The 19,175-nt window shown below is 43.4% G+C and overlaps 1 protein-coding gene across 5 annotated transcripts in view; it reads left to right on the top strand.

The window, feature by feature from the left end:
• Positions 1-19,175, top strand: part of SLC4A4 (solute carrier family 4 member 4) — a 230,640-nt gene that overhangs the window by 70,184 nt on the left and 141,281 nt on the right. For all 5 annotated transcript variants that reach the window (XM_032186495.1, XM_032186498.1, XM_032186494.1 and 2 more), the window contains exon 3: positions 10,254-10,433. In XM_032186495.1, the coding sequence (XP_032042386.1) occupies positions 10,254-10,433 (180 nt within the window). The remainder of the gene's footprint in view (positions 1-10,253; positions 10,434-19,175) is intronic.

The raw sequence follows: 19,175 nt of genomic DNA, 5'->3' as shown, positions 1-19,175 counted from the left end.
AGTAAATCATTGCATCTTCACTGCCGATGCTGGATGCTGTCTTGTGCCCTTCCATCCTAGCAATAAATGTGGGGTCCTTTTGCCAGAGCTGGCAGAACTGAGGAGAGCCTTGCTGTTTCTAATCTTATCCCTTCCTATTTAACCTTTCTATTGAGTTGTAGCTTGGGTTTTGTCTCTCTTGGAGCCTCTGTTTTGCCTTTTACTGCACGTTGCTCACTGCAGGCTGTTTTTCTGATGGCCTTTATTAGGTTGTGAACCCCACACTCGGCCATATGTAGCCTATTTATAAAGATTTGGCCCCATTCCTCAAAAGCCCATCATCTGATCGGGTCACACGGACCCTTCTCTTTGGCCAACTGCCATATAATTGTGATTTGGTTTATTGCATGTTACTATTGGTTTAAAGGCCCTTAAGCCTGAGGGACTTCCCGATCTCAGTTTGTTCAGCTACCTGGTTACAGATCTCTGCAGTCATTTCCATACAGACAGGAATTTTTCTGCCTCTACCACTCAACCCAGCATCCGTTGTCCAATTCTAGGCATCCACCTGCTGTTGCTGGTCCTCTGAAACTGTATGCTCAGTCCCTTAAAAGACCTTCAGTTTCCTTCAAGGGAGCCTCTTGCAGAGGTCATTTTTGTGCCCAGGCATCACCATCATGAAACATGTGTGCTTGTGCACTCATAAAATTGTTACTGGGACTCAAAGAGCCAAATCTCTTCAGGGTGGAAGATCTGCCCTCAGTTCAGAGGATTCTGGTGCTACTTTGCTGTGGGGAATGACAGCCATTTGGGTCTGATTTATCTCCAGCTGGAGTGTTACCTTGTTTAGATTTCACCCCAATTTCAGCAAACTGCTCAGTGAAGCCTTGTGAGCTTTAGGGTAAGTTCCTACCCACCTGGAAAAGCAGTGACTTGAATATTAGGGTGAATACTGAAACACTGTGAGGTCCTGTGAGGACCAAGCAGTGAGCCCAGAAGTACATGTATGCCTGGTCAGCCCATCTAGAGGATTGCTTTTAGTTTTGTTTTAGGTTTTGCCTCTGTGTTCAGATTCACTAATGGGAATAGTGCTTGGTACTTACACTGTGCTAGAGGAAATAATCGTGTTCCTTGTTTCTAATGCATGAACCAGCTGTGTTCGCTAACAGGCCTGGTGAATTTCCATGGCTCTTCTCCTACCCAGAGCACTTCATCTTAATGCATCATTGAAAACATCCCGGCTCGTCTGTTGTTTCTTGGAGGCCTGTGTTTTCATCTGTGGGGAAATTAATGCTCTTCCAGATCCCTCCTGGGAAATCTCAAGGTGCCGTGTGATGGGAAGGTTATTTCTGTTCCACCGGCGCTAACTGTTCCCTGAAGCAGGGTGTCGCACAGGCTGCGTCCCATCCTATTTGCGCTTGGGTACACGCTGTGAGAGCTGCGTCCTGGGAGGTGGAGTTGGTTGGAGTGGAGGGCCTGCAGCTGCTCCGCTGCTGGTGCCGGTCCAGAGAGGTGTTTACTACCTGTAACCCCTTTAAATCAGGTAGAGTTAAGTGCACTCGGCACACAGCACCATGGCCTTTTGTTCTTATTTCTTGAGCTGATTTGAAACTAAGCAGGGCTTACTTTGGAACTTGCTTAGTGCTACTTTTAGTATCTCCCCTCTAAAATGGATCATCCCTGTGATTTATTTGTCCTTCTGGACCGTCAGCTCTTTCTGTCATTGATTTCTTTAGATTCTTGCACAAAATGAGAACCCTTCTGTTGCCACCTCTGGTTTTGAAAAGAAGCCACTAAAAACTGCACTAGGCTCGCTCTGGTCCTGGCAGTGTGTTGACCAGAGCCACGTTTAGCTGTGTGCTTGGCAGTACACCAACATTTCCTTCTTGCCCATTGAGGTACAAAGGTGTGCCATGCAGTCTTCCGCTGATGAAACTCGTGGCAGGCTGCATCCCCTGCCAGTCTCATGTGATTTCAGAGCTGCTCTAGGTGCAGATTGTTGAATGTTGGGCATCTCTGTGGAGCAATTTTTCATAAAGTTAGTGACTTGTTAGCAGTAGGAATAAAAGCCATGTGCTCTAGGTATGTGTCGGGAAGCCACGTGCATACCTAAAGCTTCCTTACCCTGGGGTTAAGCTGTGTGTCAGCTCCATCCAGGTTTGAAACTGATTGTTAGGCTATGAAAATGGCACACCTTTGCCTTCCTGTGTTATTAGGTCAGCCTTGCCCCAAAGTTAAATGACTGAGGTGTGCTGAGCGAAGCCCTTCATTCAGGAAGCCTGAAATATCTGCCCCAGTCTTCTCGGAGAGCCTGGATACACACAGAGCAGGAGGTGCAAGTGGCCAGAGCAGTTGGCTTATGGAGAAGAGGTTGGCTATAGAGATAGTCGTAACCCAGTGAGTTTGTCCAAGCCTGATGAGGTTTAACATAACTCTCTCTGCTCTCTGGAAAAGAGTCCTGAAAGTAAAAATAACGACCAAGTGAAAACTAATACTCAGCTCATTTTTGTTGCTTTATACATTTTTAATGTTAGTTTTTGATCTCGTTTCCTTCTAAGGTGCCAGTCTGAGATTCCTTATGGCCATGCTCTAAGTCTCAACAACCCTGGTCATGTGGAAAGGATTCCTTCTTAGATATGCACCAAGCAGACTTTATCCTTTGATCCTGTAACTTTCAGCTCCTTTCTTGAAATGACAAAGTTTTGTTTTACTAAGCAAAAGCTGTTTCACTGTTACCTTTTTCTTAAGAGAGTTGGTGTTTTAAATTGAAGAGTGTATTGTAAATAAAGTGTGAACTCTTTCTGCTTGTTTGTTTGGCTGTAGATATCTGGAATGGAAGGAGAATTTTAGTCTTACACAATGTTAGGCTAAAGTCTGTCCTTGGTCCTGCACTAAGATGTCAGGAAGTGGTAGACAGAGCTCAGTGCCCAGATTAACAGAGACCTCAGGCACAGAAGTTATTGTCATACTTAAATAATTTAATCATATCTACTGATTTTTTTTTTCCTCATGCGAAGGCAATTATTTCAGTTTGCATTTCTGCCAGAAAACACAGGTTTTCTGGTAGTGCCCTACATTTGGATTATTGCCATGGTCACTAATACAATGTTACACATATGTGTTTCTATTTACCATCCAAAAGGTTTTGTGAAAAGGTTTTGTTGCAGGATGAAGCTCCTCAGAACCGCTTAAATTCAGATTTTTGAGAAACCTGAACTGATGTTTGAAACCTGAAGCTATTCATAGGTGCATGAGACAACAGGTTTAGTCTTTATGATTCCTTTGGGGAAGATTCAGTTTTTTTTATCAAGGAGATGGTAAGAAGCAATAGTGCTTTTTGAAGCAAATAAGGTTCCAGAACTTGTCTAGGAGACAACCGAACACCTGATTTCTCTCTCTCTAGGTATGTTTTGGCCATTTGCCAGCAGTATTATAGCATGAATAGATCCACGTGTTTTAAACAGTCTAGACAGTTTGTGCTCCAGAGGCTTTGGGATGTCAAGTTTGGGACTGACGTGATTGCACCGAGAGTAATTCCCTGCCGCCGGCACACTTCCCATGAGGGCAGATCCCAAGCTTTCTTCATCACTTACATTTAGCCAGAACCTCAGCAGACTGTGCCAGGCTTGTCCTGGTTGTTTCACAGAGCTGCGTTGCCCCTTGCTGAGCAGCGAGCAGCCGTGCAGCACGCATGCATTGCACATGCACCCTGCCTCTCAGTCTCTAAAAACTGTCGTCCTTTCTTCCTTGGACAGAGAAGGATCCTCACTGACAGACTCCTCAGGCTTGACGTGAGGTTTGTGCCACAGTGACTGCAAAAGCCATCAGGCAGTGTTACTGGTATAGACCCATGGGAACCTGCTCTGCTTCTTATGCATGTACAGGGCCTGCCTTATTGCACTGAGAAACCCCTGTGAGGCTTTGAGCGAGCCTCAGTGGGCAATGAGGAGCAAATACCTGGATGGAGACCGGGGTTGTGCAGGCTGCGGGTCCTGAGGCCATGCTCACACACAAGTTTAGCAATGTAAAGGCATGCAAGTGACTCATGACTTTACGAGGTCAGAAAACTTCAAGCCTGCAGATTTCTCACTTTTTATTTTTCAGTACATTTTTTTTCCTCTCCTATTTTTCCATTTCTTTAATCCCCAGTTTCCCTTAAATGGAAGAACTCAGAAAAGGACTAGAGAGCATGGTGTCGCATTGTAGCAGCATGCTTGAGGGACCTGACCCTTTGGAGCAGGGTGTCTTGGAGCTGCTTTCTTCCATGTGTGCTGAGCTTGTGTGCTGTGCATGACTTGAGATCCAGGCAGTTTCACTCCCAGTACTTCAACAAGACCATGCTTGGCGAGGACAGAGATGAATAGATATCCTTGCAGGCAGGGATGGAATTCTGCATTTTACAAAACTTAAATTTGGCAGTGTGTGAGTGGGTTTTCACCAATAAAACTGATTCAGGGGGACTCATGTGCCCGTCCTCTAAATCTGGACTCTGAATCACAAGCTGCTTTCTTCAGTAGCTCTTAATGAAGCAGAAGTGGTTTCAACCAAAAATTTTCTAGGGGAAAAATACCTCTCTGATGATGACTGCTTCTTGCTCTATTAATAACGAGATGAGCCAATTTTGCTCCAAATTTGGCACACAGTAAAATTTATCTTCATGCAAAGAAAATTTAACTTTGAAAATTTTAGCTATAGCAGGAGTAAGCATGAGGAAGCTGTGATCCATTGCTGTGCTTTGGAAGAGAAAATGCAGGCTGCTTTCACCTGCAGGTCTTGCTGGGCATCTTACCCATGAGATTTTATAGCATTGTGAAATTCGTGCCTCTGGTCAACCAAAACAGTTCTGAAATTAATGAGGTGCACACAGAGACCAGTCATTTTCCTGGGGGGGAGTGGGGAGGGAGGGAGGGAGGAAGAGGTTGTGAATGCAGCAGGGTCTATAGGAGGAAACTTGCAAATGGCCTCCATTGGGTGCATGAGAGAAACCTGTGGCTCAGTGGGACCTGGATTATCAGAAGTTTGCCACTCAGCTCTGCTCCTCCCGTCCTCCTCCAAGCTGCAGGACAGTAGTGAGGTGCATGTGTGTCATGTTAGATTTATCAGGCATTGCCACTTGTAGTAAATGGTTCTCATGGGAAAGCTCTGTTAGCCCAGTGAGTAGGAAATGTCTCAGAAACCCCGTGCATTGAGGATATGTGTCAATTGTTTCCTTCCAGGCACTTTGGGAAGGGAGCCTAGAAGTTTATCTCAGTGTTCACAACAATGTAAACAGATGCCAAGCACTTACTTCAAGTACTCAGAAAAGGAAAACTTCTTGCTTGGCCACCCTGAATGTGCTGGGAGAGAAAAAAAATCAAAAATTTAAAAAGGGGGAGGCAGGGAGAAGGACAAAAAGCTGCATTAAGTAAGTGTCTCCCATGCAGAACAGGGAAAAGCAGCGAAGTAATGCAGATATTTGCCCGCATGTATACAACTTAGTTTCATATCACCAAAATCTGCACTGTGCACACGTGATCAAAAGATTAAAGAGATTGTCCGGTTCCGTTGGCAGCATATTAAAGCATTAAGACTACAGGCTTACTATGATGTATTTGTATTATCAAGCTGACCACAGAATTAGTGATTCAAAAGAGGACCTTGTCTAAATACAAATACCTGGAATCGCTCCATCCTTTTGCATCTGGCTTTTGGATGCGATTTGGTAAGAATTCCTTGGGAGCAGCTACCGCTGCCTTGTTTGTCCCAGGGGCCACCCCTACCTTACAACTGCTGTTTGTGCTCAGATAAAATTCCCCCTTCTCTCTCTCTATGCAGCATTTATGCCATCTGCCGTGTTACAGCTGATATTTCCAGTTGCTGGAATAGCTTTCCTGGTTTTGGTTTTGCTTGATGTGCTAGAGCTAAATGGTTTGTGCCCCTTTCTGAAAGATTGTGACGCTGGCACACTGGGTTGGAGGCAGCAGGTATGGGTCCTTTTCCTTCTGCCACTGTTGTGCTGCCTGAGTTTTGAACCTTACTGGACCCTGGATTTCTGTTTCTTTTTTTTTTGGTCCTGTTCCCTGAGATGACAAATTATTGGTGGCTGGTACCGTGCCGGGTGGTTGTACAAGCTGTTAGCAGCCTGGAGCATCAGGCGATGCACACGTAGCAGTGAACTTGTTGGCTTTTACACTGCAGGCACTGGCGGAGTTTCTGCAGTGACCCTTTTGATACCCTCGCCTAGGCAGTACTGGCTAAAAAGTAACTTTGAGAGGCTTTCACTAACGCTTCATATCTGTTAGTTGATATCTTTGTGTCACTAATACTGTAGGTATTTGTATATCTGTTTTATTAAGTTAGTGTGGTCTTCTGCATAGTTGCAGCCAGTACAGAAACTACAGCTTGCCATAGCACATGAGGCACCAGAACGATGATGTGATAGCTTTCAGGGCCATCGCCAGCACTTGCAGCCCAATTATGGCTGTGGGTGGGCAGGGAACTTCTTTGTAAGCCTCTGCTTTCTATTGCAATTCCCTCCTAACAAATTACTTTGGAGCCGAAATGTATCACATTTACTGCCAGTCTGGGGATGAGTCTGTTTCTTTAAGTAGTCAAATTGGGGAAGTTTTTTTTTCCTAATCTTATTAATCTCTAAGAATTAAGAATGCAGTTTTTAAAAAGCCCTTTTTCAGATGTTTTTCTGTACTTCAGTGACTCAACAGTTTGCACTTAATTTCTCATTTTTCCTGTGCTTGCTTTCCAAAGGAGCTACTGTTAGAGGTCTGTATGCCTAAATAGTCTTACTGGGCTGTGAAATATGTGTGTAGATGGGGATGAGACAGTGTAATATGCATAGGGCATGAGCTATTTTCATAAGCTTCTGTCCCTGTCTTTGCATACAGCTCGTTATTCCATTCCTTGCAAAGTCCCTGAGCAATGCTGTTAGCTCTTTTCAAGTTGCTATCAGGAAGGGCAACACTGGTCAAGCAGTCTTTTAAAAGACCTCAGATTGTTTCAGCAAGAAAATTCATGTGCAGGGAAAGGGAAAGTCTCCAAACTTTGCAGCTGGCCTCAAGAATATGTGGAATATGAAATGGCAGACGTGGAGTCTGAGAAGATATCTCACAGATAAATCCAGCAAGGAAAGGTGGGAGTACCAGAAAAGCACAAACACACCTCACACACAGAGCTGGTTACAGCAGTTGAGCAGAAAGTGTCTCAGCTGTCCCTGTGGAAATCTTCACAGAATCACAGAATCACAGAATTTCCTAGGTTGGAAGAGACCTCAAGGTCATCGAGTCCAACCTCCAACCTAACGCTAACAGCCCTCCACTAAACCATATCCCTAAGCTCTACATCTAAACGTCTTTTGAAGACTTCCAGGGATGGTGACTCCACCACTTCCCTGGGCAGCCTGTTCCAGTGCCTCACAACCCTTTCAGTGAAGAAGTTCTTCCTAACATCTAACCTAAAACTCCCCTGGCTCAACTTAAACCCATTCCCCCTCGTCCTGTCACCAGGCACGTGGGAGAACAGGCCAACCCCCACCTCGCTACAGCCTCCCTTGAGGTACCTAAAAAGAGCGATAAGGTCACCCCTGAGCCTCCTCTTCTCCAGGCTGAACAAGCCCAGCTCCCTCAGCCGCTCCTCGTAGGACTTGTTCTCCAGGCCCCTCAACAGCTTCGTCGCCCTTCTCTGCACCCGCTCAAGCACCTCCATGTCCTTCTTGTAGCGAGGGGCCCAAAACTGAACACAGTACTCGAGGTGCGGCCTCACCAGAGCTGAGTACAGGGGGACGATCACCTCCCTAGCCCTGCTGGTCACGCTGTTCCTGATACAAGCCAGGATGCCGTTGGCCTTCTTGGCCACCTGAGCACACCGCTGGCTCATATTCAGCCGACTGTCCACCATCACTCCCAGGTCCTTCTCTGCCTGGCAGCTCTCCAACCATTCCTCTCCCAGTCTGTAGCTCTGCTTGGGGTTATTGCGCCCCAGGTGCAGGACCCGGCACTTGGCCTTGTTAAACTTCATGCAGTTGACCTCAGCCCATCGGTGCAGCCTATCCAGATCCTCCTGCAGAGCTTTCCTACCCTCAAGCAGATCGACACACGCACCTAACTTGGTGTCATCTGCGAACTTACTGAGGGTGCACTCGATGCCCTCGTCCAGATCATCGATGAAGATATTAAAGAGGACCGGCCCCAGCACCGAGCCCTGGGGGACGCCACTAGTGACTGGCCTCCAACTGGACTTGGCTCCATTCACCACGACTCTTTGGGCCCGGCTATCCAGCCAGTTTCTAATCTTCATTTAAAGATCAGTGTCGTTTTTTCCATGGCAAATTCTGAGTTTTAATCAACATCCCCACAGTCTTTATTTATTTAATATTTTATACATACATAAACACAGACACGTATGCCGTTATGCCTGCACTGTATGCTTTTGAGAAGGGATTTCACAGGCTCGTGTCCCACATACAGCTCTGTGGGCTGCCTTGCCACCCTTCACCACAGATGTGGTGATCCATCTCCATCTCTTGGTGTCCTCAGACAAGGTGTCTCATTAGAGAGGAATATTTTGAAAGGCTGTTCTTCATTGAAAAATTATTTTTTATGGAAATTGGGGATTTTGTGATGAGATTTTCAGTTGCTCAGTCTCAAAGATTGGATTTGACCTAATGAGTATTTACACACACGTGTTTAGCAGTGAAGTTAACTGGTAGCTGCTGTCCCTGCCTTTACTGTTGTGCTGGCATTTCCAAAGCAATTTCCTGTGTGTTGCAAATAGGTGGTTAATCTGAAACCAAGTGATGCTGCTGAAAAGCAAACAACAGTAATAGGTGTAGCTTGTAGATGATAGCAAAGAGCAATGCGTGCTCGGTAATGAGGAAGAATCAGCGGAGATGGGTAGATAGCAAGGGCCACTTTTCTCCCTAACTTTCCCAAGTGCATGACTGCTTTATCAAGTGAAGCCTGACTTTCCTTACTTGCTTAACTCCATTCTCCCTTCCTCGCGGGGCGCTGCCCACCAAATGAGTTGGGCTGGGGCAGTGCTGCAGGAAGGATTTGAACTCTCCCAAGGCTGTACCCTCTGCCTTCTCTGGAATATGTGATCAGGTACGGTTGCATGGGGTTTTAACAGCCATGCATTCATGGGAGGTGTAAGTGTACGCTAAGAATAGATGTATGTGAGGTGCTGAGACAGTGACTCTGCAGAGGGGTAGCTTGGCAGAAACTGCTGTTTCTGGGTATGAGCAAAAGTAGCTGAGTGAATATGCAAATAAATACACTTGTTCTCATGTGTATTTGGGACTCCTTCACTCAGATAAATGTACTTCAGTAATACAGCGTGTGTGTTTAGCTGCACTGGGCTGAAAAATGAGTGGGGAAACCAAATTTTGTCCAAAACATCAAAGATAGCTATCATTCAAGAGCTAAATCTGAAGCAGCTGTTTTTGAAGCTTAAACTAAGATATCTGAATTATCTAGGAACAGAAAAAGACTCGTAAATGTTTTCTGTACATACAAGGAAAGATATTTATTCCAAGCTGGTAGAAGTGTGAAAAGCCCTGAAAATAAAGCATTTGTAATCAAACTCATCAAAAAGAAATAACAATTGGTAGATGTAGTTTAAGGGCTTTAGTTTTGAAAGAAAAGCCTATATGAAAGGGAAAAGGCATAACTTGTGTTCACAGTGTGCATACAGAATTTGGCACTTAATTCTGATTTTGGAAAGCATCAAGTACTTAGAAATTTGCAGTAACTTATCCTGGTACTCCTTCCTCGCTGCTGTATTAAAGTACCCTAGTGGTACTTTGATACTTGTTACTCAGTGGCCTAGTCAAGTGATATAAATTTTGTTGCTCTGTGCCCTTCAATTAAGCTGGATCAGTTTGCAAAAGTGAGTGCATAGTCCAGCCAATGTATTTAGTAAAACAAATGGGAAAAAATAATGTGGAATGTTTTTGAAGATGATTGTATTTTGTATTGCAAAATTAGTTTGATGGCCTTCTGTGGTTTTTATTTTTATTTTTAAATGAGTCACAAGGACTGAATAATTATCAGCAAGTCTGCACTGGAATGTACTCTCAGAAACAAAAAATACTTTTCAAATGGTTGTTCAAGAGCTCTTAGCTCACCTTTGGAGCCAGGAAACACACTATTATTTAATGTTAGGCCAGCAATGATAAATGTTTCACTCACCTATTTGAATGAAACTCAGTGTGAACTGTACCTATCAGTTGTGCACAAACTGTATGCAGTCAAAGTTAATATTTGCTGTGCTTCTGTTCTTAGGTCATCACACTATTTACATTGGGGTCCATGTGCCGAAGAGCTACAGGAGAAGGCGGCGTCATAGAAGAAGACCTGGGCACAAAGAAAAGAAAGAAAAGGAGAAAATTTCTGAGAACTACTCCGACAAATCAGACGTAGAAAATGCTGACGAGACAAGCAGCAGCATCCTCAAACCACTCAGTAAGTGTTGGTGTTGGTTGTCACTCACTACAATGGTCTGTTGTCTAGTGATTTGTTCCTGATCTGATCGCGAAGGAGGAAAGTGGATCAAGAAAAACAGTCCTCTCATGTTGCAGGGTCAGAATAGTCTAAATCAGTTGCTGTTGAATGGTTTCTGTGGGTTGGAAAAGGCCGGAGAGGATATTTCATCCCTCTGTATCACCTGAGTTTGCTACTGAGCTAATGCCAGTCAGTAACAGGCCAAAATTTTAAAAGCAAGTTGACACTGTGTGTAAGGAGATAGCAAGGAAACACAAAGACTGAGTATGTGCCTGGACAGATCGATTGCAGCTTCTGCCCTGGCTCTCAGGATGAAAACTGTGGTTCAAGCACCCCCTGGTTTCATCTCGAAACAACCTCGTAGGAGCAGGTTGGTAAGAAGCAGCAAGACCATGGCTGTAGGCTCTAAGAAACAAATCCCCTTGTGATTTGACTTCATTTTATTAATAACTTATGATGCTAACAAGTCTTTCTTAACTTTGGTGATTGATCAGTTTAAAGTTCTGTAGAGAAAAAGGAGAATAAAAAGTAACATGACTGTATGTTTGAATATCTGTAGGGGATGAATATCTAATTTTTTGATAAGCAGATGAGGTCTGTTTCTGTCTTCTTGCTGTCTTCTTTGTTAGCCAGAAACATGTTTTGTAATTTAGAGGATATCTGCTTAAATAGAAGTGGGAGGGAGACAGTGACAGCCTGTTAGAATGGATCATGCCAACAAGGTTTGAATGTAGAGGAACAGCTCAGGACGGTATAGCTCAAATTCTTGAGGCTAATTCCAAGTAGTTGGAGTTTCAGTAAACAACCTGCTTGTAAGGGAGAAAATGCTTTCTGAGCTAGAGGGAGAGAGGAGTAAGCAGGGGTCGTAAGACCTGATCTTTGAAGAAACACAGGAGATATTTGTTTTGAAATTGTGCTGCTGCATAGTTACTGCATGTAAAGACAGTAATATGGGATCAGATCAGTCATGTTTTTAGCCCAGGGCCTGTTATTCTCACTGGTGTAGATACTTCAGAGAATGATTACTGAAAAGAAAAGCAAGTCACTGAGACCATTTGCTCTTTGTAGCTGTAGTTCCCTAGTTGTTCCAATGAAGTTTTCTTGTCAGCACTCAGAAACCAGTAATTGGTTTTACAGTGAAATAGATATTTGTCTTCAAGAACGCTAGGTATTAACTATTTAATTTTTATAGGTACATCTTTGTTCTTTTTTTTGGTGTGCCAGTGACCAAATCTGAAAAAGATACTTTTGGGGTTCTGGTTGTATTGGTGTCCTAGGGAAATCACTTCCATGGGCTACTTCTACCCATAGTTGAAAACCTGTTTGTTCCATCAGATTTTGATTTGCTGCCTTTTGTCATGCTAATCAATGTTTCTGGTTCCTTTCATTTCAGAAAGGGTTAACAGTATTTTTTTCCTCTGTTACTGTCACAATTCAGTCTGTTCTTGTCTGTTCTTCTTCAGCATGTGAACACATGCAGTCTTGTCATCTCTCTGCCTAAGAATTTCCCCCATCGTCTTTTCTAGCCTGACCTCTATGCACTGCCTGTTTTTGGAATAGGATCACTTAAATCCCACACAATATTCCAGGTGTCCCATGCAACGGTGTTAGTACTTGCATCATTTGTAACTTTCTGCCTTGTTCACCATCTCATGTGTCCATATATATTACCAGGTTCTTGCAGTGACTTGGTGTTGCACACTGGTGGCCAGATCTTTTTACGAGCTGGCACAGTTAATTTAGAACACTGTAAAGGATAGGAGTAGTTAAGATGACTGTCTTGTATTTCCAAACGTTGAATTACGTGTTGCCTCATCATCCCAGGTTTTTTGCCTTCTGAAACTACTATCTTCATAACTGACCTGAATTACTAGTTTCCTATGCTCTTTTTTGCTGGCTACCAGCCCTCCCTTCTCTTCTTCTGCATCTGCAGTAACACCAGGCCTCCTTCAGAAATCCGTGCTGTTCTGCTTTTGACATTTCCTTTCATTTATAAATGTCTATTTCCATTTAGGTTTCTGTTGCTTAGGCAGTTGCTGAGTTGAGATAGTTGATGGATATTCAGGTTGTGTCAGCTTTTGGTGGCCCTTGCTGGAACTTGGATGAAGGCTTTTTGAGGGTGTGGATGGCTGCTGTGCACCATGTATATAGCTGCTCTGTTCACTCTGTCATGGAAAGTATGTCCAAGAGAAGAGCAGTTCTCTTCAGGAATAGAAAAGCATGCCTCACCAAATTAATCTGATTTTCATTACTGGCAAGAATGGCATTCTTGCCAATCATGGCAAGAAATCTCAGTAGAACCGTAACTTTTTGTATCTTTGTTCATTGTAATTGAGTTAAGGGCGTGTGGCTAAAGTTCATTTTCAAAAGACACCTGAGAACATTAGGAACAAAGAACTGAGGAATTCTGAAGGGAAATTCTGTGGAGTTAGAAGATCACTGGAATGAAATACCTTGCATGTATTTGAGACAGCTGTCAGACGAGCGTATGTGACATACGATGAAGTATCTTTTCGGACTCAACCCTGTGGCTTAGAAGAGTGGGACAGATGGAAGAAGTCTGAGGGAATTAGGTGTATGAGTTTGCAGAGAGAGAGAAAAGGTGGCTACATTCTGGCCAGGAAGGAGGGAGTGTTGAATTTTGTGTTTCTTCTCTGAAGGGGGAAAACAGCAGAAACTGAGCAAGAAGGGAAACACAAAGTTTGGAGACAGCCAGAGCTGACTTTAGAGAGTCTAAACTTTTTAGAGAGTTTAGAAATCTAACATGCCTTAGGTCATTTTACACTGATGCATGGTTATAAAGGGGACTACCCTGGTTAGAGGTAGGCCAGCTGTGCAGGGGCTTGCTGAACCTTCATGGGGGTACACAATGTTTTGGTGTCATCAGAAGAGTAGAAAAATCTGTGCTGGACACTAGAGAAAGCAGAAGTCTTGCACCCACTGTGGCATCTTAAACAGTTCAGTGTCTGCCTCACGAAGGGACCCAAGAATAGAAGGGCAGAGGGTGTTGCAGTTTGCAGGATTAAGGGCTGCTGGGACAGCTGTGTTAATGACCTTTGCATAACGCTGCTTTGCACGGTGGCTGGATGTAACCGGCACTAGCCGTTATTGGCTGTGCTAACCACTAAAAATGGCATCGGATTCCTGCAGGTTTCTGGGACCTCTCAGACACAGGCTCAAAGAATACTCAGCAGCAAATATAATGTGTAAGACACATCTTCAGAAAGGCTTCAGAGGGGGGTAGGGGGGTGGTTATGTCGGCATAACAAGATAAAAAATAATAATAAAAGTGCTATTTTTGTAGTTGCTGGTGAAATAAGGGGACTGAGCAGGAAGGTATTTGAATCTTTTCCTTAGAATTGGAAGATGTTGGATTTATATGTTATATTTTTTTTCTTTTTTTTTTTTTTTTTTCTCAACCATAGTTTAAAGCAAGCAAACCCTACTTTTAAATTAAGGAAACACAGACTTCTTGGAGAAATGTTCAATGTGTCTAAGTCTATAAAAACAATAATGTACAATAATGTATATAGCTCTTTCTCTTTGTTGATTTTTGTAATTGTTTGCTTGGCCAAGCATTAGACACTGTCAGTTCAGCTTGTATGTGCTTCTTAGTTTATTTTGTCTTCAAATATAAGGACAATCATAGAAAGAGTCATTCACAAAATCTGAAATAATTAAGTTGTTTTATCTATACTGAGAGCTTTGTTTTTACTGAGCAGAAAGCTTAAGCCAGTTTCGATTTGATACACCAGTTTTATTTCTTGATCTGTCCCTAACGACTATGAAACCTAAACTCAGATATCTTACCTGAACAAAGGTGATGCCTCAGCTCCTTTGGTGAAAAATCTGCAATCAGATTTTGACCGAATCTGGATTTGCATCACCAGGTCAAGCTGCTTGTACCACAGCAAACGAACCTGATGAAACATGTCTGTGGATACAGAGAAGCAAGTAAACAGTCCATAAATGCAAACTTGCCTATAAACATTTTGTTCCAGTTCAAAACCGGTCTAGCTGCACTTCAGTATTTGGAAATTGGTGCAGTCTGGAAGTGTCAATACTTTTTTTTTTTTTTTAAAATAAAATCTGTGTCCAGTTAGTCAAACAAGCTAAATTCTGTGAGTTTATAAACAATCCTCAGCTCTTCCATCTGGAGAGAGTTAGGGAAACTGAACCCGTAGAGATATGTTTTATCTAAAGTAAATTACTGCTTAGGAAAGATGCCTGCTTCAAAAGTCCAGACAGGGATATTCTCTGATACACAGAGGAGGAGGCATTAAGGCAATGATCCCTCTCCAGAGCCCTTTCAGCATATTCCAGGCCTGCAGGGGCTGTCTCTGCACTCGGAGAGAAATTCTTGTTCACACCCTTGTTCTCAGGCAGGACTGCTGACACTGGTGCTAGCTGAAATGTGGCTTCCTTTAACCGCAGACTATTACAGCTCCCTGCTCCAGATGTACCAGCACCCTGTTTCTAAAAGTACCTGCTTTAACTGGCCTTGCCCTGGCTTCCTTCCACTTGTGACCAGTAAGAAGGAAACACTTCCTAGCAGTGGTTCTTTTGTACCATCCAGGAAGCTGGCATGCAAGAACTTTGGGGAAAAATTTGTATTGTTATTTGGATTTTCATTACCTTAAGCAGGCTTTAAGTGCCTTCTTTTTGTCTGCCTAAAACACGCTTGAGAGTTAGAAAAGACATAAAGATTTATGTTGTCAGAACACTGAATTGTTTCTAGAATACCCAACCTGCAGAAAGAGCAGGATAGTGTATTGAGAGAGTTTGGGTGATACAGGGTTTTCAGGGAAAAAGTTAAGTGATCTTGTAATGCTAATGGCTGCAGTATTGACCTGCTAGGGTTTTAGGCACAATCCAATCTGCCAGGCTTGGTTAACCCACTTGGTGGGGTGAAGGGAAGATTCAGCTGGACAGAGAAAAGAGTCGAAGTGCAAAGCCACAAGAAGCTTGTCAGCTTCTACATGCAGGCATATGTAGAGGTGTCAGGCCTGATTCTGCCTTCTCAGCTCAGCTGATTGCTTATCTCGATATGAAGCAGATGGTGTAGTTTGCTTTACTTGCAAGGGATGAGACGAGAGGAACAAGAAAAGCAGATAGATGCTGCTGCTTCAGGACAGGCTGTGATCTGAACCCATTTCCCTCTTCCTCATTCTTTACTACAGACATGTGGAGATTTTCCCATGAGGAAATGCATCTCTGCTGGATCTGGGAAGGGGTTTCTTCTCATTGTCTGGTTGCTCTCCAAGTTTATTTGGCTCACCTCCGTGATACTTGTTTGAGGTGGCTCAAACCCAATGAAAGTGTGTCTCTCAGTAAGCACTATAGCAGCAGGCAGCATGTAGCACCGTGTCTGTGTACGCAGCAGCATGAGCTTCTCTGCAGAGATGTCTGCACTTGTGCAGAGCTTGCTTAGATTGTCCTGGGCCTGGCCCAGCCCTGTGCCCCTTAGACACACAGCAGGTGTAGAAGGTACATGTTAATAAAGATCCAAATCTGTGTTTTGAGACTCTGATGTTGTGTTTTGAACAACAACGCTTGGCATATGTGGTACAGAGTTAGGCTGATGTGAGCGATACGGCAGAAACAGAAGTAGAAAATGTGTGATGCTTTGGCAGAATGGAAATTTCTCATCTTTGTTTAGTTTATCTCTTCATGGCTGATGGTTTCTGGCATCTAAGAAACCATCAGCGTGCATTCACGGCTCTGAATTCAGTGGCTAGGGTAAAAGCGCTTTTGTAGGCAAAGGAGATTCCAAACCAATGGAGAGCAAGAAGCTCAAGCTATAAAAGCACCCATCTATTTCCAAAATATTTTGGGGAATTTCACCTGTAGTCAAGGACTGGTATTATAAGCTGTAAAGTAATAACTTGCAATAGTACACCTCACTTCAAGCCCTAAGGCATTTTACATAAAATAATCACAAAAATGATACCAGCAACATAGGTAGCAAAAGATTGAAAATTCTCTATTGTTCAGACTGATTTTAAAGCTAAATGGCAATATTCATCCTCAAACCCTGTTTTGAGGAGGTTAACTAGAGTTATGACTTGCATTGCAAAAAAAGAAAAAAAAAAAAAAAGTTGCAAGGAAAAGAAATGTAGTGCTTGTAGTTTATGGGAAATGTGCATTACAGGGTGCTCAACCCCATTCAGTGCCAGACTTGAGGAATGTTTGTGATACCTAGCATTGGCAGTGGATTCCACAAGGTACGTGGGCCCAAAAGCAACAAGCAATAACGAGGCACCTGTGAAACTGATAAACTGCTTTATGTAATAGTATTTTCTTAGGACTTGCATCCTCGAAAACAGTAGAATCTGCTTTTGGGAGGAGTCAAAACATGGCAGGTGGATAAATATAACTGCAAAATATAAATTCTGGAAAACCTTAAGAGGGCTAAGTAGCTGTGAGTTGAGGCCATCTTTCATCTTACCCTGTTGGTTGCAGCTGTTCTGCATATGGTCACATGTGGGCTAGGCATACTGAAGATTTTCTTAACCCGTTGAAGGGTGTGACTATGGTTCTGTTTACAGGACACAGAAACAGGGGAGAGAGGCTGAAAATCTGGATCTGTCTGTAGGAGTGGTTTCCAGAGGACCCGTATAGCAAGAGAGAGGGAAGGGATGCTATGTCATCCCATCAAAGGTTTGTAAGGGTTTGCAGTTTGCTGAGAGAAATTCCTCTTCCACCCACCACCAGTAGTTCTTGAAGGTTTCAGTAAAAAAAAAAAAAAAAAAAAAAAAAATCACTCTTGAGCCCTCAGATGTGGGTTAGGAGGAGTTTCGCTGAAGGAGAAAACTGCAGCAGAGTCATTTCATTAAGGTACTATTTGAGGCTTGTGCTGCCATTCTGGATGGAGTGCATCTCTCACAGCGAAGGTGAGGTTTGGTCTGGGTATATCAGATTTGTTATGCAGGCAGCCACTGTTGTAATGATGGTCAAGCATCATCCCAGGCTATGGTTTAATATGCAGCTCTTACCGATTCTTATTTAAAAAGCAGCTTTCTTTCAAAAGTTGTGTGTAACCTGTGGTATGGAAGCTGGAACTCCAGAGAATCTGGCTTTCCTGAAACTTGCCGTAAGTTTTGGGTACGTGTGTAAGACTTTGCCACCAAATACCTGCATTTAAGTAGTTCTCGGTAGGATGTTTTACATGGAGAAAGAACTGTAATTATCTAAAATGGGTTGTCTGAATCTGACAGATCCTGTAACATCAGCTGGCACCTTATCTGAAAGCTGGTTAATCTCTTCTTGGTTTATCGAGATGCCTTAGGGACATAAAAGATTTTGTGGTGAGCAATCTTGTAGCATGAATTCACCATGCTGATTTGTTTAAGTGGAGGCTTTTTCATTTTTAATCCAAGTACAACAGTTTGTCTATTGGTTCTGGCTGCTGCGGAGCACGCTGAAGTTGTTGTCATTAGTATCCTTAATTTCCTTTACTTTTTATTTTGCTTGTTGCTTAATGAATACTTTTTTGGCCCTTTCAGGTTCTTCAGGTCTTCTGCTGGGTGTAGGTGCCTAGATACGAGTGGTGCTCTATGTATGCATATAGACACTTGGAGCTGTCTGTCTTTCCAGTGCAGTACCTCTGACAAGGTTCTAGGCAGGGATCTGTGGAGGCCAAGCTTCTTTATTTTTCTTATGCTTTACACTGCTTGAGAACCATCAGGTTTGAGGTCTTTCTGCCCCTTTGTTCAATGCCTGTTCTTCTAAACAAGTTGCCCACACGCAGCCTGAAATGACATTTCACATTGACTGTCTTAAGTGGGACACTGAAGTATGCAAATCTGTCTCTTGTAAATGTAGGAGGTGAAATATTCAGAGCAGCGTGCTGAGGACAGTGCTGTGAAACACGCTGTGCTCAGCCTGCAGGGACCAGGACTCTCTCCTGGGGACAAGTGAGCCTTCACATCCAGCAAGCACTTGCCATGAGCAAGTGGGGACTGTGCAGCAGGCTCTGTCCCTGGCACTGCCTCTGAGACAGAGATGAGGGTTTATTTGAAACCACTCATGGAAAAAGCAATTGGAGACATCAGTAATACCTTCTGGAGGGGTTTTCCAGGCTTTCTATTGTAGGCCTCTCCTTAAAAGGAGTAAGCCTCACAACTTCCCAGCACAAAATTGCCTCTTCAGGAGCACTTAGACACAAAATGGAGAACAAGTTGTGTGCAGTGTTACTGAAGTGACAGAGCAATTTCAGGGCAACATAGCAGGCCTGATCTGCACGTAAACCTGCCTGCAGCCTGAGCCAGAGACCGCTTGTTAATATACACATCTTGGACACTTCTGGGCTTGTTCCCATTTGTCTTACACTTGAGTGTGGGGTGGCTGTTTAATTGTATTTCTTTGTATATATATTTGTGATCTTTTTGTCTTTTCTTTAAGTGCAGTACGGTTTATAATAAACTAAATTTCTGGTATTGCTTCCCAACTCAGAGTGCTTGCCTTGCGGGCAAAGATCCTGAGTTGTGAAGGACGTCCCAGTTGATTACCATTGAGGAGTGGAAGTTGCCAGTCCAACTGTGGAGCAGTCCATTCATAATGAGATAGAATTAATTCAATAGGGATATTTAAACATCAATTTAGGAAGGCTCAGGCTTGGTGTCTACCCTGCAAGTTCATTAAACCAGCAGTTATAAATAGCAGGAGACAGCTACAGGATTGAAATAAATGTACCTACTTAGC

This window comes from Aythya fuligula, chromosome 4, assembly GCF_009819795.1.
Source record: "Aythya fuligula isolate bAytFul2 chromosome 4, bAytFul2.pri, whole genome shotgun sequence".
NCBI classification, from domain to species: domain Eukaryota; kingdom Metazoa; phylum Chordata; class Aves; order Anseriformes; family Anatidae; genus Aythya; species Aythya fuligula.
The sequence above is the reverse complement of the archived record's forward strand: the minus strand, read 5'-3'. Positions and strand labels throughout refer to the sequence as shown.